This window comes from Triturus cristatus, chromosome 4_2, assembly GCF_964204655.1.
Source record: "Triturus cristatus chromosome 4_2, aTriCri1.1, whole genome shotgun sequence".
Lineage (NCBI taxonomy): Eukaryota > Metazoa > Chordata > Amphibia > Caudata > Salamandridae > Triturus > Triturus cristatus.
In genome coordinates, this window is record NC_140586.1 from 114,737,042 (window position 1) to 114,761,914 (window position 24,873).

General features: G+C 45.7%; 2 protein-coding genes across 15 annotated transcripts in view; one reads left to right on the forward strand and one right to left on the reverse strand.

Moving 5' to 3' along the window:
- Nucleotides 1-24,873, forward strand: part of LOC146833112 (complement C3-like) — a 1,368,049-nt gene that overhangs the window by 986,326 nt on the left and 356,850 nt on the right. Inside the window, exon 28 of the mRNA XM_085600736.1 lies at nucleotides 24,605-24,755. Within this exon, the coding sequence (XP_085456862.1) occupies nucleotides 24,605-24,755 (151 nt within the window). The remainder of the gene's footprint in view (nucleotides 1-24,604; nucleotides 24,756-24,873) is intronic.
- Nucleotides 1-24,873, reverse strand: part of LOC146833113 (uncharacterized) — a 787,180-nt gene that overhangs the window by 286,754 nt on the left and 475,553 nt on the right. The window lies entirely within an intron of this gene.

Here is a 24,873-nt window from a genome sequence, read left to right on the forward strand (position 1 = left end):
TATGCTAACATAAACGCAATGCAATTAGCTGAAAATAAGTTTATGCGGTACATGTTGTCTGTACCCGATAGTATCGCAACCCTTAATTGTCACGAGGAGCTGGGGCAGTCATATATCTCAGATATAATAAGAATCCAGCCCATCTTATTGTGGCATAGGATATGGACTGTAAATGAGTGTGTAGTAAACCATGCCATACTTCAGGATGTGCTACAACTCGAAAATGTCAATGTTTTTAAATGGTTAAATTATGTGAAATCCTTCCTGACCGACATTCACTATCAACAATACTATGAGGATCCACTTTTAATGGCACATATATCCAGAAAATCATTGAAAAAACTGTGTATGGAACACCTCAGGGGAAAAAGATTGTTAGAGGAAATAAAGAAAAAGACGGTTTGCTCCCATCAGTTGATATTAAGCGGAGTTAAATTACAACCATACTTATGCCTCCCTATGTCACATTACGATAGATTTTGTCTTACACGTTTGTACTGCTCGATTTTCCCGGCCCTATTGTGTTGACGGGTGATTAGTATGACTTCAGTCTCTTACCATCCAAGTCTAAGGGTTAGAGTAGTGAATGGAGCCTATTTACTAGGCACTTCGACATGATCCTGTGTTCTTCCCCATAGATCAGGGCTTGCACACATATCATAGGGGATAGATTCGTTAGTATTAGGGATAACCTGTCCTGTAGTGAGGGTATTTCATGGAGCCGTGCTGAATTCAGGCCTGGTAGGCCTCAAACGGGAGAGACTCCATCTTTCTTTCTGCTCCGGCAGCTTGAGATGCTTCTAGGTTAAGGGTGATGTTTTAGTTATGAGGTGTTATTCGCTTGGAGAGAACCGGTTCAGGCCAGCCCTTATCGAAGGATTGTATTTTTCTTCATGCCGAAGACACTACATCAGGCCGGCCGGCTGGGAACGTGTCCTTGGTACGGGGAGGTACAAGAATTTGGTGGGCGGCAGGTTACGGGCCGGAATTTTCCATGAGGAAATGCACCTCTATATTAGTGAAAGTCTGAGGCAGATACGGTGCACTTACTTCAGCCCGTAGGCGGCATCTAGCCGTTAGCAGTAAAGCTACTACTTATTCCAGGGAAGACAGATGACAAACTTGAAGGCGGAGAAAAACCAAGAGACAGATACTCTTCTAGCAGAATAGCCAGAGAGGAGAGAGTAGCCGATGAGGAAGAGGTCCCAGGGACTCGGAGAAGGGAGAAGGGAACAGATCCGTGACTGCGGAGGTGTGACTTCCAGGCGAGCCGAGGCACAGACGAGAAGGGAACCTAGATGACCATTGAGTGCAGGCTACACACGACTAAGGTGATGTCGACCCCTTTCTTATTAGAGTGTACAACCTAATCTTTCACTTTTCTTTGCAGGTTATGTGTTACATAGTAATGTTATGTGATTGCGTATGTAATGAGTAATAAAATACCCAATTTGTAGTTGATCAACATGTGCTGCGTGTTCTTGTATAAGAGGGTAGCCTATTCTTCTAGTCAGCTGTGACTTGACATGAACAGATGTTAACCCTGATCAGGTAAGTGGTAACTGAATAAGGGAGAGAGGAGCCCCTCGAACCAGAGAACAGGTTGTGCTCAAACTGGCAGTTCTTGTGTGATCTGATAAATAGTAAAACTGATTCCCTTGTTGTATCTTATGGTAATCATAGGATGAACTTGTACTGAGGCTGCCGTCTGGGCAGGAAGTCCTGGGTCCGTCTGGGACCGCGAGGCTGAGGCTGCCGTCTGGGTAGGAAGTCCTGGGTCCGTCTGGGACCGCGAGGCTGAGGCTGCCGTCTGGGTAGGAAGTCCTGGGTCCGTCTGGGACCGCGAGGCTGAGGCTGCCGTCTGGGTAGGAAGTCCTGGGTCCGTCTGGGACCGCGAGGCTGAGGCTGCCGTCTGGGTAGGAAGTCCTGGGTCCGTCTGGGACCGCGAGGCTGAGGCTGCCGTCTGGGTAGGAAGTCCTGGGTCCGTCTGGGACCGCGAGGCTGAGGCTGCCGTTTGGGTAGGAAGTCCTGGGTCCGTCTGGGACCGCGAGGCTGAGGCTGCCGTCTGGGTAGGAAGTCCTGGGTCCGTCTGGGATCGCGAGGCCGCCACTTGTATTATAAGAGGTCTAGATATATATATATATATATATATATATATATATATATATATATATATATATATATATATATATATAGTAGGAATTCCCTGTCCTTAGGTGGTATATATCTGTGGTTACTTGTTGTGAATAGGCCCTAGGGAGAGGGTAACGTTCTGGCTGGGTTAGAGAGGCTCTGATGAGCGGGTTCTATCTGATCCGAAAACCCAAGCAGAACATTTGGCGTCACAAACCGTTTTCGAAACCTGTGTGCGTCGTATTGTCTCGTGTTTGCTTTCGGCGTGTGCGTGGTTTTGTTTGTATATTATTTGTGGTATAATTGTGTGTATAGTTTTTCTTCTTCTTTCTTTTCTTTTTCTTTCTTTTCTTCTTTCTTTTTCACGATGTTTTTTAGAAAGTCAAAATCTACTTTTAAGTTGCCCGTTGATATTCCCGGATGGGATTCAACGCCTTATGAAGCCTTAGCCCGTGAGTGGGCTGATTCTACTGGTTTGAGTGAGAATTGGAATTCTTCTTTGGAGCTGGCGGAGCCGGCTAATTTGATTACTTGTTTACAGAGGACCTGGCTTGGCAGTTCGGGCTGGGCTGTTCCCATGGGGCACAGGGTCAAGACTGATTTGCATATGGCTGGGTTCAAACTGGAATGGCATGGTGAGCAAAAAAACGATGGATTTAGGCCCAGATCTCTGTACTGGGGTGAATGTATGACATTGTTCTGCATTCTGTCCATCAATTGTTGTTTTTGCATTTGTCACCCCGAGTGGGAAGGGTATGCTCAGACGTGAGTCCCTTGCTCTCCATGCCACTGGAATCAAGCTATCCTGGCTGACGAGGGCTGAAAGCCCGAAACCGGTCCTAGGATGCTTGTTTCCAGTCCAGGGAGGACCTGGCTTGGCAGTTCGGGCTGGACTGTTCCCATGGGGCACAGGGTCAAGACTGATTTGCATATGGCTGGGTTCAAACTGGAATGGCATGGTGAGCAAAAAAACGATGGATTTAGGCCCAGATCTCTGTACTGGGGTGAATGTATGACATTGTTCTGCATTCTGTCCATCAATTGTTGTTTTTGCATTTGTCACCCCGAGTGGGAAGGGTATGCTCAGACGTGAGTCCCTTGCTCTCCATGCCACTGGAATCAAGCTATCCTGGCTGACGAGGGCTGAAAGCCCGAAACCGGTCCTAGGATGCTTGTTTCCAGTCCAGGGAGGACCTGGCTTGGCAGTTCGGGCTGGACTGTTCCCATGGGGCACAGGGTCAAGACTGATTTGCATATGGCTGGGTTCAAACTGGAATGGCATGGTGAGCAAAAAAACGATGGATTTAGGCCCAGATCTCTGTACTGGGGTGAATGTATGACATTGTTCTGCATTCTGTCCATCAATTGTTGTTTTTGCATTTGTCACCCCGAGTGGGAAGGGTATGCTCAGACGTGAGTCCCTTGCTCTCCATGCCACTGGAATCAAGCTATCCTGGCTGACGAGGGCTGAAAGCCCGAAACCGGTCCTAGGATGCTTGTTTCTAGTCCAGGGAGGACCTGGCTTGGCAGTTCGGGCTGGACTGTTCCCATGGGGCACAGGGTCAAGACTGATTTGCATATGGCTGGGTTCAAACTGGAATGGCATGGTGAGCAAAAAAACGATGGATTTAGGCCCAGATCTCTGTACTGGGGTGAATGTATGACATTGTTCTGCATTCTGTCCATCAATTGTTGTTTTTGTACTTGTTTACAGAAGGCACCCGTCTCGAAGGGTGAGGAGATTCCCATTTTGGGGCGCAGAGGTTGGATTGTTCTGTCTGCATACAGGATTCTGCATGAGAGGTTGTTGAAGCTACAGATATCTCTTAAGGATGTGGAAGCGCACTTTGTTGAGATTCAGAATTCTCATACTTTGTTGCGGTGTCAAAATAAGTTGCTTGCTGACAAACTTGAGACGTACCAAACTATTGCCGAGAGAGCGGCTGTGCGAATTGCTCGTTATAAATACAAGAATCGGCGTGGTCGGGTTTCGACGCGAAAGGTGCGTCTGGTCGTGGCGAAAGCCGGACTAGATTGGAATCCTGATGAATGGGATGGTAATATCTGGAACTCGAGTGATTCTCCTTCCTCGGGTGAGGAGTCTGCCAAGCGCGAGTCCTCTCGCTCCGGCCGTGCTTGTAAATCTGCTTCTTGCGCCTCTGATGGTGCACCCCGTGATTGCGCTCGTCCTTCGAGCGGGGTCGACGCTTCTTCCACTGATTGTTCCTCTACGTGTACTGGTCGAGCTCCTTGTGATGCTCATCCCGCGGTCTCGGCGCATCCAGTTTTTCGTCGGAAGTTGCAGCAGTCTCCCGCTGCTCCGCAGGGTATTTCTTTAGACTCTTTAGAGGACTTTACTCAACAAGAAATTAGTTATATTTTGCAGCGATTTCGGCAGCGAGCTGGTGAGACCTTGCTCACATGGATGGTGCGCCTTTATGAACTGGGCGCTGCTGGCATTATGTTAGATAATGGCGATTGTTTGAAAATTTGTTCCTTGAGTTCGGATTCTACTGTACAGGATCATTTTCGTAACTATAATGGTGGTGGTCAAATTTCTTTACTTCAATTGGCGACTGAGGGTTGTAATCAAAAGTATCCTACTGAGTCTGATTGGCCTGTGAATGACAAACCGTGGTATACTTTGCGCGACGCTGCACAACGTCTCAAAGAGGAGGTGATGAAAACGGCAATTTTTCTGGGTACTGCTGACAGGTTGCTTGATGGTTTGTTGACATCTTCTGTGCGGAATCGTATCATTCGTTCTTCCCCTGTTGCCTATAAGCAGGTCATGATGACTTTATTGATTAATCAGACTGGTAACGTGTTATCTACGGTACTGGAATCGGTACGCCAACTCGGTGAGTTGGGTGAGTGGTTTAAACCTGAACGTCAGTCCCGGCCTGACACTCGTACTCCTGGTGACAATAAACTTACTAGACGTGATATCTTTTCTGGTCTTCTGGCCGATGGTGTGCGGAGGGAGGACATTGACGGTGAGACTACTGCTCGTTTGTGGGAGTTGTTTCGCAAACGTGGCTTGGATCGGAAGGAGGGTGCCCGGCGTGTTCGGACGACTGAGTGTGATCGTGGTGGTTCTGACGGTAGCGGTGATGACGACCGCCGTGGGCGCTCTGTTCGTCGTGATGATCGACGTAATGTACGTGATATGTCCCCCCGTCGTGAGAGAGACAGAGAGAGAGAAGAGGAAAGAGAAAGGGGGAGAAATGATTATGTTTACAGCAGACGTAGAGATGATAGGGATCAATCCCCTGAGTTGAGGAGGAGAGAGGATCGTCATAGTTTGGCCGATCGAAACCAGCAGTGCAATGCAGAAGACACGAATCCATTTCGTACTGGGAATGGATATGAACAGGAGGTACCGATACCTAAGAAACGTGAGAGTCTTTATCCTGATTTATCCTGGTACACAGAATGCAGTAAGCATGACTAGGAAATAGGTCAAGCTCCAGTACACAGATGGGCTCACAGAGATAATAGACCCTATGTAGATATTGATATTTATTGGAGACATCGTAATATCCAAAGGGCCCGAGCATTGGTAGATACAGGAGCGGAGGCCACTCTTATTCATGGAAAATCAAAGAAGTTTACAGGTCAGCCTTTTACAATTACCGGATTGGGTGGAAAGGAAACTCCTGCCGTTCAAACTTTACTTGAAATGAGAATAGGTAGAATCCCTAGAAAAGAATACTCTGTACTAGTGGTGCCACTCTTAGAATTCATAATTGGAATTGATATTTTGAAAGGAATGACTTTGCATTTAGATGATGGATGTTACCAATTTGGAACTACGCATTATATATCGTCCAGGCCTATACGGGTTGGTCGTTTGAGAATGCCCCCCATAAAAGTTCCTCAGGCGACAAAAGTGGTTTGTCAGAAGCAGTATCGTATTCCAGGTGGGCATGAGGAGATTAGTACCACTATTCAGGAGTTGGTGGATGCAGGTGTTATAACCCCAGTTACTTCTGCTTGGAATAATCCTGTTTGGCCTGTACGTAAGAGTGATAATTCTTGGCGTATGACTGTTGATTATCGAGAATTGAACAAACACACACCCTCTTTGACCGTTGCAGTACCGGATGTCATTACTCTAATTGAAAGAATCCAAAAACATCCAGGTACATGGTATGCGTCCGTTGATATTGCTAATGCTTTCTTTTCGATTCCGATTGCCCCTGAGTGTCAGGAACAGTTCAGTTTTACGTGGAATGGGCGTCAGATGACGTTTAGAAGTCTTCCTCAGGGCTATGTGCATAGTCCTACGATATGTCACCGGCTGGTGGCAGAGCATTTGGCTGAGGTACCGGTTCATCCACAAATTCAGATGTGTCATTATATTGATGATGTTTTGATCCAAGGCGAAACACAAGAGGAAGTTCAGACCCAATTGGACATAGTCATTGAGTGCCTGCGTGAGAAAGGTTGGGAAATCAACCCGGATAAATTACAAGGTCCATCCCAGGCTGTGAAATTTTTGGGTATTAATTGGCATGAAGGGCACCGTGAAGTGATCCCTCAGGTTAAACAGAAAATCCTTGATTTTGCAGTTCCGAGGAATAGGAAAGAAGCCCAAAGCTTCATTGGTTTGTTTGGTTTTTGGCGTCAGCATATTCCTCATTTGAGTCAAATATTGGCCCCCTTGTACCGTGTCACTCGTAAAAAGAATGCATTTGAATGGGATAAACCACAGCAAGATGCGTTCAACCTAGCAAAAGAGGCAATTCAGCATGCTTTGGATTTATGGCCCGTACGTGATGGTGAGGTGGATTTGAATGTGTCTGTACAGGGCCTTTATGCGAATTGGAGTTTGTGGCAGAAGCAAGGTAGGAGTAGAGTGCCGTTGGGTTTCTGGACCAAAAAGTTACCTGATGCTGGTGAGCGTTATACAACTTTTGAGAAACAGTTACTTGCATGTTATTGGGCTCTGGTGGATACCGAGCAGCTGACTTTGGGACATGATATAGTTTTGCGACCTGAAATTCCTATCATGCAGTGGGTTATGAGTTCGCCGAAAACTCACCGAATTGGACATGCTCAAGAGGCGAGTGTGATTAAATGGAAATGGTATATACAAGACAGGGCACGTGTGGGACAAAAAGGAGTTGCATCTTTACATGAGCAGGTGGCGCGAGCGCCATCGACTGAGACTGAGAGTGAATGTTCCGTACCTTTAGTACAGGAGTCTCCTGTCAAGTGGGGTAGACCTTTTGATGATTTGTCCGCAGAGGACAGAAACCATGTCTGGTTTACGGATGGTTCAGCAAGGTTCATAGGGACGAAACGGCACTGGAAAGCGGTGTCCTATAATCCGATCACACAAAAACTGCTGAGCACAACTGGTGAAGGTAAGAGCAGTCAATTTGCTGAACTTTATGCTGTTTATCAAGTTCTGAAACAAGAGTTGCCTGGCACATGTCATATTTTCACCGATTCTTGGTCTACTGCCAATGGACTGGCAGTTTGGTTACCGACTTGGCATTCCCATAATTGGAAATTGCATTCAAAAGAATTGTGGGGAAAAGAATTATGGCAGGAGATTTGGGAGATGCTCCCACAGAGTACTGTTACAATCTTCCATGTGGATGCTCACACCCCGATTGATTCTCTTGACAAATTTTTTCATAACATTGCAGATGAGAAATCTAAAATTGCTGAGGCAGTGGTGGACAGGCAAGATTCTGATATTGCGGGATTGGCGAAATGGGCCCACCAGAAGGCAGGACATTTTGGAGAGAAAGCCACTAGCAGGTGGGCTGCTGATCGAGGAATTTATATTCCCCTAGATTTAATCAAAAATGTTATTTTACATTGTCCCATTTGTCAGCATATCAGACAGCGCAAAGTGCCCCAAATTGTTAAAGGTCATTTACATCGCGGGAAACTGCCCGCTCAAATTTGGCAGATTGATTACATCGGTCCACTTCCCATGAGTAGGAATTGTCAATATGTTTGCACTATTGTTGATACATACAGTGGCCTGTTGGTAGCCCTTCCCTGTAAGCAAGCTACCCAATTGAATACCATTAAAACATTGGAATTGATTATGATGTATTATGGTGTGCCATTCCAAATTCAATCTGATAATGCATCCCATTTTCGTGGAAGATTGGTACAGGAATTCTGTGTGGAAAACAATATTGACTGGGTATTTCATATCCCATACTATCCGCAGGCCTCGGGTCTTGTGGAGAGATTGAATGGTCTGCTGAAGGAGCAACTGCGTAAATTGACAGATGACAAGTATAAGAATTGGCGAGACTTTTTGCCCCAAGCGCTATTAATTTTGAATAATCGTCCTTTTCTAAATGCTGAATCTCCACTTATGCGTTTGTTTCCTCCGAATGTTAATGCTCAGCCAAATGAAATCAGAGAGACTGTGATGTACTGGGAAATTACTCCCGGAGCTTTGGCTCCATGTAGAGCGACCCCAGGGTCGGCAGGTTTAGACTTGCATGCCATGGATGACACCGTTATAAAAGGTAAAGATCGGGTCATCATCGCGACCGGTGTTGGTGTTCATATACCACCCGGGAATTTTGGATTAATCGCCCCTAGATCGGGGCTGGCTGTAAAAGGCATTCAGGTGCTTGGAGGGATCATTGACAGTGATTATCAGGGAGAGATTAAGGTGCTCCTGCTGAATAGCAGTGAGGCTGACTTACTGATACATCAAACTGACCGAGTGGCTCAATTACTCATAATGCCTGTCTTCAGTGGTGGGATGGTAAAAGGCACTGCCCCAACTTTGCTAACTGTACGAGGCCAGAAAGGTTTTGGCTCCACAGATAACCCTGGGGCCAGGGTTTGGGTGCAGTCGCCTAAGAATCCCCCTGAACAAGCAGAGGTCATCGCCACCGGTCATGACAATACCATTTTAGTTATGAGACCAGGGAAAGATAGCTGGGAAGCGGTCCCGGCTGACAAATGTTACTTACGAGAATGAATAATGCCTGTATTTGATTCTCTTTCAGATCATTCTTTGGACTGTTGCTGCAGGATGTGTCGTCGTCGGACTATTTTCGGGTTGGTTCGACGAGAGAGGAGGGATCCCGTCAACCCGGGATGAGCTACGCACCCAAGTGTCGCGTTCCCTCGCTGCGTGGGATTCGTCATCGAACTTTTGGACCTTACTGGCGAAAAGGGTGACTGATGCCCCTCACTTCTGTTTGACGCCGATGAGATCTGTACACGACATATTGGCGACCTGTCTGGTTGCTGTCCCTGCCTCGCTAGAAACTTTGACTCATATTTTCAACATTTCAAAGGCTCGCCCCAATGTTCTTCTGGGCGATTTTGCCACCCATGCGTATTGCCCCTTATGTACTGAATTACCAGACCAGATACCCCCCATCCAGTCCCAAATAGTTACATATAATATCACACAAGGAGATATGTGTTTTTTTCTTACGTGTAATCCTGGTGCAATTTCTGAATGTCTGCGTCTAAAATTGAAAGGTGCTACTTCCTTTACCCTTCATGAGCGAACTTTGTGCTTTCAAAGGACACCGACAACATGTGTTTCTGTCCAGAACAATATGACTTGCAAGAGTTTGGTAGTTACCCCCAGTCATTATCGCACGATGTTACTACCTGCCGGATGGCTTTTCTCATGTGGTAATACTTCCTGGCCATATGTCCCCGCAAATATTTCTGGAGGCCCTTGTGCCATTACGAGACTCAGTTTACTGATGTTCTCGTCACATCCGAATGCCAATTCTCGTGTGATTCGAGATACAGTGATGTTACAGGAGGATTGTGACTCGTCTTTGCATTTATATTCCAAGTCTGAATACCTTAGCCTGGCTATTTCAATTATTGGTGTTCCTGCTTTGGCGGTTTATAATGCCAAATCTATTGAGAAAATGGCCTGCTGGATGGTAAAATCCATTAATCATACTTCTACAGTCCTGTCTGACATGCTGTTAGACGCCCAGGGTGAACGCAGAGCCATCTTGCAAAATCGAGCGGCCATTGATTATCTTTTGCTTAAACATGGACACGATTGTTCTGATTTTGAGGGTCTTTGTTGTTTTAACTTGTCTGATCATACACAATCCATTCGCGCTCACATTGATAAGCTACATGACTTGACAGAAGAAGTTAGAAAACACATTGACCAGGGCTGGTTTGACTGGCTCTTTAATTGGTTACCTGATTTGTATCTGTTACGTCAAATATTAGGAGGTATTCTGATTACCATCGCTGTTTTGATTTCTATCTGTTGCTTTATTCAGTGTATTCCTTCACTACTTCAATTCTGCACATTTGGTACTAGACATAGATCAGTTAGCTTTGTTTCATATTATTCTTCCACAGATGTTAGTTCTGTTTAATGAATGTATAATAGACTGAAGTCAAGGGTGAAATGTACTGCTCGATTTTCCCGGCCCTATTGTGTTGACGGGTGATTAGTATGACTTCAGTCTCTTACCATCCAAGTCTAAGGGTTAGAGTAGTGAATGGAGCCTATTTACTAGGCACTTCGACATGATCCTGTGTTCTTCCCCATAGATCAGGGCTTGCACACATATCCTAGGGGATAGATTCGTTAGTATTAGGGATAACCTGTCCTGTAGTGAGGGTATTTCATGGAGCCGTGCTGAATTCAGGCCTGGTAGGCCTCAAACGGGAGAGACTCCATCTTTCTTTCTGCTCCGGCAGCTTGAGATGCTTCTAGGTTAAGGGTGATGTTTTAGTTATGAGGTGTTATTCGCTTGGAGAGAACCGGTTCAGGCCAGCCCTTATCGAAGGATTGTATTTTTCTTCATGCCGAAGACACTACATCAGGCCGGCCGGCTGGGAACGTGTCCTTGGTACGGGGAGGTACAAGAATTTGGTGGGCGGCAGGTTACGGGCCGGAATTTTCCATGAGGAAATGCACCTCTATATTAGTGAAAGTCTGAGGCAGATACGGTGCACTTACTTCAGCCCGTAGGCGGCATCTAGCCGTTAGCAGTAAAGCTACTACTTATTCCAGGGAAGACAGATGACAAACTTGAAGGCGGAGAAAAACCAAGAGACAGATACTCTTCTAGCAGAATAGCCAGAGAGGAGAGAGTAGCCGATGAGGAAGAGGTCCCAGGGACTCGGAGAAGGGAGAAGGGAACAGATCCGTGACTGCGGAGGTGTGACTTCCAGGCGAGCCGAGGCACAGACGAGAAGGGAACCTAGATGACCATTGAGTGCAGGCTACACACGACTAAGGTGATGTCGACCCCTTTCTTATTAGAGTGTACAACCTAATCTTTCACTTTTCTTTGCAGGTTATGTGTTACATAGTAATGTTATGTGATTGCGTATGTAATGAGTAATAAAATACCCAATTTGTAGTGGATCAACATGTGCTGCGTGTTCTTGTATAAGAGGGTAGCCTATTCTTCTAGTCAGCTGTGACTTGACATGAACAGATGTTAACCCTGATCAGGTAAGTGGTAACTGAATAAGGGAGAGAGGAGCCCCTCGAACCAGAGAACAGGTTGTGCTCAAACTGGCAGTTCTTGTGTGATCTGATAAATAGTAAAACTGATTCCCTTGTTGTATCTTATGGTAATCATAGGATGAACTTGTACTGAGGCTGCCGTCTGGGCAGGAAGTCCTGGGTCCGTCTGGGACCGCGAGGCTGAGGCTGCCGTCTGGGTAGGAAGTCCTGGGTCCGTCTGGGACCGCGAGGCTGAGGCTGCCGTCTGGGTAGGAAGTCCTGGGTCCGTCTGGGACCGCGAGGCTGAGGCTGCCGTCTGGGTAGGAAGTCCTGGGTCCGTCTGGGACCGCGAGGCTGAGGCTGCCGTCTGGGTAGGAAGTCCTGGGTCCGTCTGGGACCGCGAGGCTGAGGCTGCCGTCTGGGTAGGAAGTCCTGGGTCCGTCTGGGACCGCGAGGCTGAGGCTGCCGTCTGGGTAGGAAGTCCTGGGTCCGTCTGGGACCGCGAGGCTGAGGCTGCCGTTTGGGTAGGAAGTCCTGGGTCCGTCTGGGACCGCGAGGCTGAGGCTGCCGTCTGGGTAGGAAGTCCTGGGTCCGTCTGGGATCGCGAGGCCGCCACTTGTATTATAAGAAGTCTAGATATATATATATATATATATATATATATATATATATATATATATATAGTAGGAATTCCCTGTCCTTAGGTGGTATATATCTGTGGTTACTTGTTGTGAATAGGCCCTAGGGAGAGGGTAACGTTCTGGCTGGGTTAGAGAGGCTCTGATGAGCGGGTTCTATCTGATCCGAAAACCCAAGCAGAACATTTGGCGTCACAAACCGTTTTCGAAACCTGTGTGCGTCGTGTTGTCTCGTGTTTGCTTTCGGCGTGTGCGTGGTTTTGTTTGTATATTATTTGTGGTATAATTGTGTGTATAGTTTTTCTTCTTCTTTCTTTTCTTTTTCTTTCTTTTCTTCTTTCTTTTTCACGATGTTTTCTAGAAAGTCAAAATCTACTTTTAAGTTGCCCGTTGATATTCCCGGATGGGATTCAACGCCTTATGAAGCCTTAGCCCGTGAGTGGGCTGATTCTACTGGTTTGAGTGAGAATTGGAATTCTTCTTTGGAGCTGGCGGAGCCGGCTAATGTGATTACTTGTTTACAGAGGACCTGGCTTGGCAGTTCGGGCTGGACTGTTCCCATGGGGCACAGGGTCAAGACTGATTTGCATATGGCTGGGTTCAAACTGGAATGGCATGGTGAGCAAAAAAACGATGGATTTAGGCCCAGATCTCTGTACTGGGGTGAATGTATGACATTGTTCTGCATTCTGTCCATCAATTGTTGTTTTTGCATTTGTCACCCCGAGTGGGAAGGGTATGCTCAGACGTGAGTCCCTTGCTCTCCATGCCACTGGAATCAAGCTATCCTGGCTGACGAGGGCTGAAAGCCCGAAACCGGTCCTAGGATGCTTGTTTCCAGTCCAGGGAGGACCTGGCTTGGCAGTTCGGGCTGGACTGTTCCCATGGGGCACAGGGTCAAGACTGATTTGCATATGGCTGGGTTCAAACTGGAATGGCATGGTGAGCAAAAAAACGATGGATTTAGGCCCAGATCTCTGTACTGGGGTGAATGTATGACATTGTTCTGCATTCTGTCCATCAATTGTTGTTTTTGCATTTGTCACCCCGAGTGGGAAGGGTATGCTCAGACGTGAGTCCCTTGCTCTCCATGCCACTGGAATCAAGCTATCCTGGCTGACGAGGGCTGAAAGCCCGAAACCGGTCCTAGGATGCTTGTTTCCAGTCCAGGGAGGACCTGGCTTGGCAGTTCGGGCTGGACTGTTCCCATGGGGCACAGGGTCAAGACTGATTTGCATATGGCTGGGTTCAAACTGGAATGGCATGGTGAGCAAAAAAACGATGGATTTAGGCCCAGATCTCTGTACTGGGGTGAATGTATGACATTGTTCTGCATTCTGTCCATCAATTGTTTTTGCATTTGTCACCCCGAGTGGGAAGGGTATGCTCAGACGTGAGTCCCTTGCTCTCCATGCCACTGGAATCAAGCTATCCTGGCTGACGAGGGCTGAAAGCCCGAAACCGGTCCTAGGATGCTTGTTTCCAGTCCAGGGAGGACCTGGCTTGGCAGTTCGGGCTGGACTGTTCCCATGGGGCACAGGGTCAAGACTGATTTGCATATGGCTGGGTTCAAACTGGAATGGCATGGTGAGCAAAAAAACGATGGATTTAGGCCCAGATCTCTGTACTGGGGTGAATGTATGACATTGTTCTGCATTCTGTCCATCAATTGTTGTTTTTGTACTTGTTTACAGAAGGCACCCGTCTCGAAGGGTGAGGAGATTCCCATTTTGGGGCGCAGAGGTTGGATTGTTCTGTCTGCATACAGGATTCTGCATGAGAGGTTGTTGAAGCTACAGATATCTCTTAAGGATGTGGAAGCGCACTTTGTTGAGATTCAGAATTCTCATACTTTGTTGCGGTGTCAAAATAAGTTGCTTGCTGACAAACTTGAGACGTACCAAACTATTGCCGAGAGAGCGGCTGTGCGAATTGCTCGTTATAAATACAAGAATCGGCGTGGTCGGGTTTCGACGCGAAAGGTGCGTCTGGTCGTGGCGAAAGCCGGACTAGATTGGAATCCTGATGAATGGGATGGTAATATCTGGAACTCGAGTGATTCTCCTTCCTCGGGTGAGGAGTCTGCCAAGCGCGAGTCCTCTCGCTCCGGCCGTGCTTGTAAATCTGCTTCTTGCGCCTCTGATGGTGCACCCCGTGATTGCGCTCGTCCTTCGAGCGGGGTCGACGCTTCTTCCACTGATTGTTCCTCTACGTGTACTGGTCGAGCTCCTTGTGATGCTCATCCCGCGGTCTCGGCGCATCCAGTTTTTCGTCGGAAGTTGCAGCAGTCTCCCGCTGCTCCGCAGGGTATTTCTTTAGTCTCTTTAGAGGACTTTACTCAACAAGAAATTAGTGATATTTTGCAGCGATTTCGGCAGCGAGCTGGTGAGACCTTGCTCACATGGATGGTGCGCCTTTATGAACTGGGCGCTGCTGGCATTATGTTAGATAATGGCGATTGTTTGAAGTTTTGTTCCTTGAGTTCGGATTCTACTGTACAGGATCATTTTCGTAACTATAATGGTGGTGGTCAAATTTCTTTACTTCAATTGGCGACTGAGGGTTGTAATCAAAAGTATCCTACTGAGTCTGATTGGCCTGTGAATGACAAACCGTGGTATACTTTGCGCGACGCTGCACAACGTCTCAAAGAGGAGGTGATGAAAACGGCAATTTTTCTGGGTACTGCTGACAGGTTGCTTGATGGTTTGTTGACATCTTCTGTGCGGAATCGTATCATTCGTTCTTCCCCTGTTGCCTATAAGCAGGTCATGATGACTTTATTGATTAATCAGACTGGTAACGTGTTATCTACGGTACTGGAATCGGTACGCCAACTCGGTGAGTTGGGTGAGTGGTTTAAACCTGAACGTCAGTCCCGGCCTGACACTCGTACTCCTGGTGACAATAAACTTACTAGACGTGATATCTTTTCTGGTCTTCTGGCCGATGGTGTGCGGAGGGAGGACATTGATGGTGAGACTACTGCTCGTTTGTGGGAGTTGTTTCGCAAACGTGGCTTGGATCGGAAGGAGGGTGCCCGGCGTGTTCGGACGACTGAGTGTGATCGTGGTGGTTCTGACGGTAGCGGTGATGACGACCGCCGTGGGCGCTCTGTTCGTCGTGATGATCGACGTAATGTACGTGATATGTCCCCCCGTCGTGAGAGAGACAGAGAGAGAGAAGAGGAAAGAGAAAGGGGGAGAAATGATTATGTTTACAGCAGACGTAGAGATGATAGGGATCAATCCCCTGAGTTGAGGAGGAGAGAGGATCGTCATAGTTTGGCCGATCGAAACCAGCAGTGCAATGCAGAAGACACGAATCCATTTCGTACTGGGAATGGATATGAACAGGAGGTACCGATACCTAAGAAACGTGAGAGTCTTTATCCTGATTTATCCTGGTACACAGAATGCAGTAAGCATGACTAGGAAATAGGTCAAGCTCCAGTACACAGATGGGCTCACAGAGATAATAGACCCTATGTAGATATTGATATTTATTGGAGACATCGTAATATCCAAAGGGCCCGAGCATTGGTAGATACAGGAGCGGAGGCCACTCTTATTCATGGAAAATCAAAGAAGTTTACAGGTCAGCCTTTTACAATTACCGGATTGGGTGGAAAGGAAACTCCTGCCGTTCAAACTTTACTTGAAATGAGAATAGGTAGAATCCCTAGAAAAGAATACTCTGTACTAGTGGTGCCACTCTTAGAATTCATAATTGGAATTGATATTTTGAAAGGAATGACTTTGCATTTAGATGATGGATGTTACCAATTTGGAACTACGCATTATATATCGTCCAGGCCTATACGGGTTGGTCGTTTGAGAATGCCCCCCATAAAAGTTCCTCAGGCGACAAAAGTGGTTTGTCAGAAGCAGTATCGTATTCCAGGTGGGCATGAGGAGATTAGTACCACTATTCAGGAGTTGGTGGATGCAGGTGTTATAACCCCAGTTACTTCTGCTTGGAATAATCCTGTTTGGCCTGTACGTAAGAGTGATAATTCTTGGCGTATGACTGTTGATTATCGAGAATTGAACAAACACACACCCTCTTTGACCGTTGCAGTACCGGATGTCATTACTCTAATTGAAAGAATCCAAAAACATCCAGGTACATGGTATGCGTCCGTTGATATTGCTAATGCTTTCTTTTCGATTCCGATTGCCCCTGAGTGTCAGGAACAGTTCAGTTTTACGTGGAATGGGCGTCAGATGACGTTTAGAAGTCTTCCTCAGGGCTATGTGCATAGTCCTACGATATGTCACCGGCTGGTGGCAGAGCATTTGGCTGAGGTACCGGTTCATCCACAAATTCAGACGTGTCATTATATTGATGATGTTTTGATCCAAGGCGAAACACAAGAGGAAGTTCAGACCCAATTGGACATAGTCATTGAGTGCCTGCGTGAGAAAGGTTGGGAAATCAACCCGGATAAATTACAAGGTCCATCCCAGGCTGTGAAATTTTTGGGTATTAATTGGCATGAAGGGCACCGTGAAGTGATCCCTCAGGTTAAACAGAAAATCCTTGATTTTGCAGTTCCGAGGAATAGGAAAGAAGCCCAAAGCTTCATTGGTTTGTTTGGTTTTTGGCGTCAGCATATTCCTCATTTGAGTCAAATATTGGCCCCCTTGTACCGTGTCACTCGTAAAAAGAATGCATTTGAATGGGATAAACCACAGCAAGATGCGTTCAACCTAGCAAAAGAGGCAATTCAGCATGCTTTGGATTTATGGCCCGTACGTGATGGTGAGGTGGATTTGAATGTGTCTGTACAGGGCCTTTATGCGAATTGGAGTTTGTGGCAGAAGCAAGGTAGGAGTAGAGTGCCGTTGGGTTTCTGGACCAAAAAGTTACCTGATGCTGGTGAGCGTTATACAACTTTTGAGAAACAGTTACTTGCATGTTATTGGGCTCTGGTGGATACCGAGCAGCTGACTTTGGGACATGATATAGTTTTGCGACCTGAAATTCCTATCATGCAGTGGGTTATGAGTTCGCCGAAAACTCACCGAATTGGACATGCTCAAGAGGCGAGTGTGATTAAATGGAAATGGTATATACAAGACAGGGCACGTGTGGGACAAAAAGGAGTTGCATCTTTACATGAGCAGGTGGCGCGAGCGCCATCGACTGAGACTGAGAGTGAATGTTCCGTACCTTTAGTACAGGAGTCTCCTGTCAAGTGGGGTAGACCTTTTGATGATTTGTCCGCAGAGGACAGAAACCATGTCTGGTTTACGGATGGTTCAGCAAGGTTCATAGGGACGAAACGGCACTGGAAAGCGGTGTCCTATAATCCGATCACACAAAAACTGCTGAGCACAACTGGTGAAGGTAAGAGCAGTCAATTTGCTGAACTTTATGCTGTTTATCAAGTTCTGAAACAAGAGTTGCCTGGCACATGTCATATTTTCACCGATTCTTGGTCTACTGCCAATGGACTGGCAGTTTGGTTACCGACTTGGCATTCCCATAATTGGAAATTGCATTCAAAAGAATTGTGGGGAAAAGAATTATGGCAGGAGATTTGGGAGATGCTCCCACAGAGTACTGTTACAATCTTCCATGTGGATGCTCACACCCCGATTGATTCTCTTGACAAATTTTTTCATAACATTGCAGATGAGAAATCTAAAATTGCTGAGGCAGTGGTGGACAGGCAAGATTCTGATATTGCGGGATTGGCGAAATGGGCCCACCAGAAGGCAGGACATTTTGGAGAGAAAGCCACTAGCAGGTGGGCTGCTGATCAAGGAATTTATATTCCCCTAGATTTAATCAAAAATGTTATTTTACATTGTCCCATTTGTCAGCATATCAGACAGCGCAAAGTGCCCCAAATTGTTAAAGGTCATTTACATCGCGGGAAACTGCCCGCTCAAATTTGGCAGATTGATTACATCGGTCCACTTCCCATGAGTAGGAATTGTCAATATGTTTGCACTATTGTTGATACATACAGTGGCCTGTTGGTAGCCCTTCCCTGTAAGCAAGCTACCCAATTGAATACCATTAAAACATTGGAATTGATTATGATGTATTATGGTGTGCCATTCCAAATTCAATCTGATAATGCATCCCATTTTCGTGGAAGATTGGTACAGGAATTCTGTGTGGAAAACAATATTGACTGGGTATTTCATATCCCATACTATCCGCAGGCCTCGGGTCTTGTGGAGAGATTGAATGGTCTGCTGAAGGAGCAACTGCGTAAATTGACAGATGACAAGTATAAGAATTGGCGAGACTTTTTGCCCCAAGCGCTATTAATTTTGAATAATCGTCCTTTTCTAAATGCTGAATCTCCACTTATGCGTTTGTTTCCTCCGAATGTTAATGCTCAGCCAAATGAAATCAGAGAGACTGTGATGTACTGGGAAATTACTCCCGGAGCTTTGGCTCCATGTAGAGCGACCCCAGGGTCGGCAGGTTTAGACTTGCATGCCATGGATGACACCGTTATAAAAGGTAAAGATCGGGTCATCATCGCGACCGGTGTTGGTGTTCATATACCACCCGGGAATTTTGGATTAATCGCCCCTAGATCGGGGCTGGCTGTAAAAGGCATTCAGGTGCTTGGAGGGATCATTGACAGTGATTATCAGGGAGAGATTAAGGTGCTCCTGCTGAATAGCAGTGAGGCTGACTTACTGATACATCAAACTGACCGAGTGGCTCAATTACTCATAATGCCTGTCTTCAGTGGTGGGATGGTAAAAGGCACTGCCCCAACTTTGCTAACTGTACGAGGCCAGAAAGGTTTTGGCTCCACAGATAACCCTGGGGCCAGGGTTTGGGTGCAGTCGCCTAAGAATCCCCCTGAACAAGCAGAGGTCATCGCCACCGGTCATGACAATACCATTTTAGTTATGAGACCAGGGAAAGATAGCTGGGAAGCGGTCCCGGCTGACAAATGTTACTTACGAGAATGAATAATGCCTGTATTTGATTCTCTTTCAGATCATTCTTTGGACTGTTGCTGCAGGATGTGTCGTCGTCGGACTATTTTCGGGTTGGTTCGACGAGAGAGGAGGGATCCCGTCAACCCGGGATGAGCTACGCACCCAAGTGTCGCGTTCCCTCGCTGCGTGGGATTCGTCATCGAACTTTTGGACCTTACTGGCGAAAAGGGTGACTGATGCCCCTCACTTCTGTTTGACGCCGATGAGATCTGTACACGACATATTTGCGACCTGTCTGGTTGCTGTCCCTGCCTCGCTAGAAACTTTGACTCATATTTTCAACATTTCAAAGGCTCGCCCCAATGTTCTTCTGGGCGATTTTGCCACCCATGCGTATTGCCCCTTATGTACTGAATTACCAGACCAGATACCCCCCATCCAGTCCCAAATAGTTACATATAATATCACACAAGGAGATATGTGTTTTTTCCTTACGTGTAATCCTGGTGCAATTTCTGAATGTCTGCATCTAAAATTGAAAGGTGCTACTTCCTTTACCCTTCATGAGCGAACTTTGTGCTTTCAAAGGACACCGACAACATGTGTTTCTGTCCAGAACAATATGACTTGCAAGAGTTTGGTAGTTACCCCCAGTCATTATCGCACGATGTTACTACCTGCCGGATGGCTTTTCTCATGTGGTAATACTTCCTGGCCATATGTCCCCGCAAATATTTCTGGAGGCCCTTGTGCCATTACGAGACTCAGTTTACTGATGTTCTCGTCACATCCGAATGCCAATTCTCGTGTGATTCGAGATACAGTGATGTTACAGGAGGATTGTGACTCGTCTTTGCATTTATATTCCAAGTCTGAATACCTTAGCCTGGCTATTTCAATTATTGGTGTTCCTGCTTTGGCGGTTTATAATGCCAAATCTATTGAGAAAATGGCCTGCTGGATGGTAAAATCCATTAATCATACTTCTACAGTCCTGTCTGACATGCTGTTAGACGCCCAGGGTGAACGCAGAGCCATCTTGCAAAATCGAGCGGCCATTGATTATCTTTTGCTTAAACATGGACACGATTGTTCTGATTTTGAGGGTCTTTGTTGTTTTAACTTGTCTGATCATACACAATCCATTCGCGCTCACATTGATAAGCTACATGACTTGACAGAAGAAGTTAGAAAACACATTGACCAGGGCTGGTTTGACTGGCTCTTTAAATGGTTACCTGATTTGTATCTGTTACGTCAAATATTAGGAGGTATTCTGATTACCATCGCTGTTTTGATTTCTATCTGTTGCTTTATTCAGTGTATTCCTTCACTACTTCAATTCTGCACATTTGGTACTAGACATAGATCAGTTAGCTTTGTTTCATATTATTCTTCCACAGATGTTAGTTCTGTTTAATGAATGTATAATAGACTGAAGTCAAGGGTGAAATGTACTGCTCGATTTTCCCGGCCCTATTGTGTTGACGAGTGATTAGTATGACTTCAGTCTCTTACCATCCAAGTCTAAGGGTTAGAGTAGTGAATGGAGCCTATTTACTAGGCACTTCGACATGATCCTGTGTTCTTCCCCATAGATCAGGGCTTGCACACATATCCTAGGGGATAGATTCGTTAGTATTAGGGATAACCTGTCCTGTAGTGAGGGTATTTCATGGAGCCGTGCTGAATTCAGGCCTGGTAGGCCTCAAACGGGAGAGACTCCATCTTTCTTTCTGCTCCGGCAGCTTGAGATGCTTCTAGGTTAAGGGTGATGTTTTAGTTATGAGGTGTTATTCGCTTGGAGAGAACCGGTTCAGGCCAGCCCTTATCGAAGGATTGTATTTTTCTTCATGCCGAAGACACTACATCAGGCCGGCCGGCTGGGAACGTGTCCTTGGTACGGGGAGGTACAAGAATTTGGTGGGCGGCAGGTTACGGGCCGGAATTTTCCATGAGGAAATGCACCTCTATATTAGTGAAAGTCTGAGGCAGATACGGTGCACTTACTTCAGCCCGTAGGCGGCATCTAGCCGTTAGCAGTAAAGCTACTACTTATTCCAGGGAAGACAGATGACAAACTTGAAGGCGGAGAAAAACCAAGAGACAGATACTCTTCTAGCAGAATAGCCAGAGAGGAGAGAGTAGCCGATGAGGAAGAGGTCCCAGGGACTCGGAGAAGGGAGAAGGGAACAGATCCGTGACTGCGGAGGTGTGACTTCCAGGCGAGCCGAGGCACAGACGAGAAGGGAACCTAGATGACCATTGAGTGCAGGCTACACACGACTAAGGTGATGTCGACCCCTTTCTTATTAGAGTGTACAACCTAATCTTTCACTTTTCTTTGCAGGTTATGTGCTACATAGTAATGTTATGAGATTGCGTATGTAATGAGTAATAAAATACCCAATTTGTAGTGAATCAACATGTGCTGCGTGTTCTTGTATAAGAGGGTAGCCTATTCTTCTAGTCAGCTGTGACTTGACATGAACAGATGTTAACCCTGATCAGGTAAGTGGTAACTGAATAAGGGAGAGAGGAGCCCCTCGAACCAGAGAACAGGTTGTGCTCAAACTGGCAGTTCTTGTGTGATCTGATAAATAGTAAAACTGATTCCCTTGTTGTATCTTATGGTAATCATAGGATGAACTTGTACTGAGGCTGCCGTCTGGGCAGGAAGTCCTGGGTCCGTCTGGGACCGCGAGGCTGAGGCTGCCGTCTGGGTAGGAAGTCCTGGGTCCGTCTGGGACCGCGAGGCTGAGGCTGCCGTCTGGGTAGGAAGACCTGGGTCCGTCTGGGACCGCGAGGCTGAGGCTGCCGTCTGGGTAGGAAGTCCTGGGTCCGTCTGGGACCGCGAGGCTGAGGCTGCCGTCTGGGTAGGAAGTCCTGGGTCCGTCTGGGACCGCGAGGCTGAGGCTGCCGTCTGGGTAGGAAGTCCTGGGTCCGTCTGGGACCGCGAGTCTGAGGCTGCCGTCTGGTTAGGAAGTCCTGGGTCCGTCTGGGACCGTGAGGCTGAGGCTGCCGTTTGGGTAGGAAGTCCTGGGTCCGTCTGGGACCGCGAGGCTGAGGCTGCCGTCTGGGTAGGAAGTCCTGGGTCCGTCTGGGATCGCGAGGCCGCCACTTGTATTATAAGAGGTCTAGATATATATATATATATATATATATATATATATATATATATATATATATATATATAGTAGGAATTCCCTGTCCTTAGGTGGTATATATCTGTGGTTACTTGTTGTGAATAGGCCCTAGGGAGAGGGTAACGTTCTGGCTGGGTTAGAGAGGCTCTGATGAGCGGGTTCTATCTGATCCGAAAACCCAAGCAGAACAACGTTTCAGGTTTAATATTGTTTTTAGATTATTAACATTCCCAGAAATGAACTCCTGGTCAAATGAATTGTGCTTATGCCCATGTGATGAATTATCTCTGCAATCCGATATTCATGTGTTGTTTTTCTGTAGATTTTACACTTTGCCCCGTAGGAAAAGAGATGAAGATAAATGGATGCCGCCCAGCGTTTTTAGAATTGCAAAGAATGGACACTGTATTTATTGTTGCATCATTGTCAGAATTTTTTAAACATGTTTTTAAACTCCGAAAATCGATGGATGGATAAATTTTAACTGTTTTTATAAAAATTCTGTGCTTCGCCCTTGTGATAATAACTGTGTATTGAGCCATTTTAAATTGTACATTTTTATCTGCTGCTTTTATGGTTATTGATTTTTAACCGAATAAAGTACTTTTTGACTTTGACTTTGAATAACAGTTTGAATTGATTTTTAAACTATCTATATATCCCAAAGTTTGGATTAGATATGAGACTTTTAGGTTAAAACGTCTGGCTTTTACCTCTAAATAAAGTCAACTATCAACTTGGATTTGTATAAGATTGATAGATATGGGTAGGAGCAGACTAAAGAACAGACTTTGATTTCTGCATCTGACTACCGCTTCTCAGTTCCTCGCATATGTTGAAGGTGAGCCAGGTCTCTATTCCTACCTTCAGAGGCAAAGCTAGAGATCAGGTACATTCTATCTTCTGCATGAAAAGGACATGCATTGGTATATGTTCTCCTTGCTCCTGATGTATCCCTACATCTTGGAAAAACAATTGTTATTCATTGTACTTGATGTAGTGATTTTACCCAAAAACCCATTACAGAACCAGAAAGAAAAGATGTGCAAAATATTGAAAGAAAATGACAATAAAACAACTTTTAGTAAGGAAAAGCAATCATAAAACTCAATGGGGGCAGGCTTTCATCATTGTATTGAACTAAGAAGGGTTGAAGCACTCCTAATGGGTACTGAGAATGCATTCACAGTTGTGGTACTAAGAGAACAAATAAACAAAAGTGAGGTGAAGCATGTAAGAGAAAGAGATTAGGAGAGCGAAGACTTTGCGGGCGAGTATGCAATAAGAAACTAATAAAACCTGAATAAGGTGGAGCCAGTGAAAATTCACATATGAACAATTTGAAGAAGCATAGGTAAGGGGAGAAGTTGAGGGAGACAAGGAGAGATGTATGTATGATATGTAAAAGAAAATAAAAGTTGAACATGCCAATTTTAGATAATCTGGAATAGAGCTATAATATATTTAGGAAGACTGGCATAGTGTGAGCAGTAGTAATTTAGATGAGAAGAAGCAAGAATGTGAAGAAGTCTCACAGAAAATAAAAAAGTAATCTGATTTTCTGTATATTAAGTAGGTTAAAATGATAGAGTTTAGAAATAAGATTTAGCAAAGAAAGTTGAGTGAAGACTCAAACTATATCTAAGATTGATAGCTAAAATGGAAAAGGAACGGTGCGGTGGTACCAAAAATATAGTAGGAGAAAGAGGGATGTGTGATAAAATGAAAAAAGAGACTTTCTTTTTGGGATTCAGTTTGAGAAAGTGAGCGAACATCAAGACAGATGAGAGACAAGTAGAAACATGAGTTTGAAACTTAAAAGGGAATGGTAAAGAACATTTGCGTGATATCCTCATAGAAGTATGACTTGAGCCCAAAGAAAGGCTTGTAGAATCATAATGGAATAATAAGGGAAACAAGGAAAGGGCCCAAGAAGGTACCCTAAGAAATGCCCACGTGCAGACAGAGAATATTTCCAGGGTATCGAGAAACTTAACAGATGGAAAGGTGGAGGCAAAGATAACACATATGATGCATTGTAGATCTAACAACTGATCGAGGGTTGTTTCTCACTAAGGAATCCCCTTTTGCTTGTTGTCAATGGAGACTTAATGGTAAATTAGCTAATTTTGACTGAAACGTTTTCAAGAATTCTATATGTCTTCCATATCATCTATGTTCAATGTTAAATAGCATTCTCTGTGACTGCCATGTTTGTCGCACTTTGGAAAATGGAAATGTTTCCTAAGGGCTCATTAACTGTTTTATCCGGGTGTCCATGAATGTCCATTGTAATGATTTTCTCCCAACTTTGAATCTCAGGATTTCAATAACAGAATGCAAAATGCAGTGAAGTATTTAGAGAGGCGTCTGCCATCACTGAAGACAGCTTACAGCACTGTAATAGCCTCATATGCCCTGGCTCTAATGGGCAGCCTAAAAGCAGATGACGTGATTGACAAATTTTCTACCGGTAAGATTTCTTAATGAGTCATATATTGTCTTCATGCTGACCATAGCCTCCAACCACGGCAACGGATTGGCTGAAAACCGATGTCTTGCATAGCAATGATTTCTGTCAGGCTGACTTC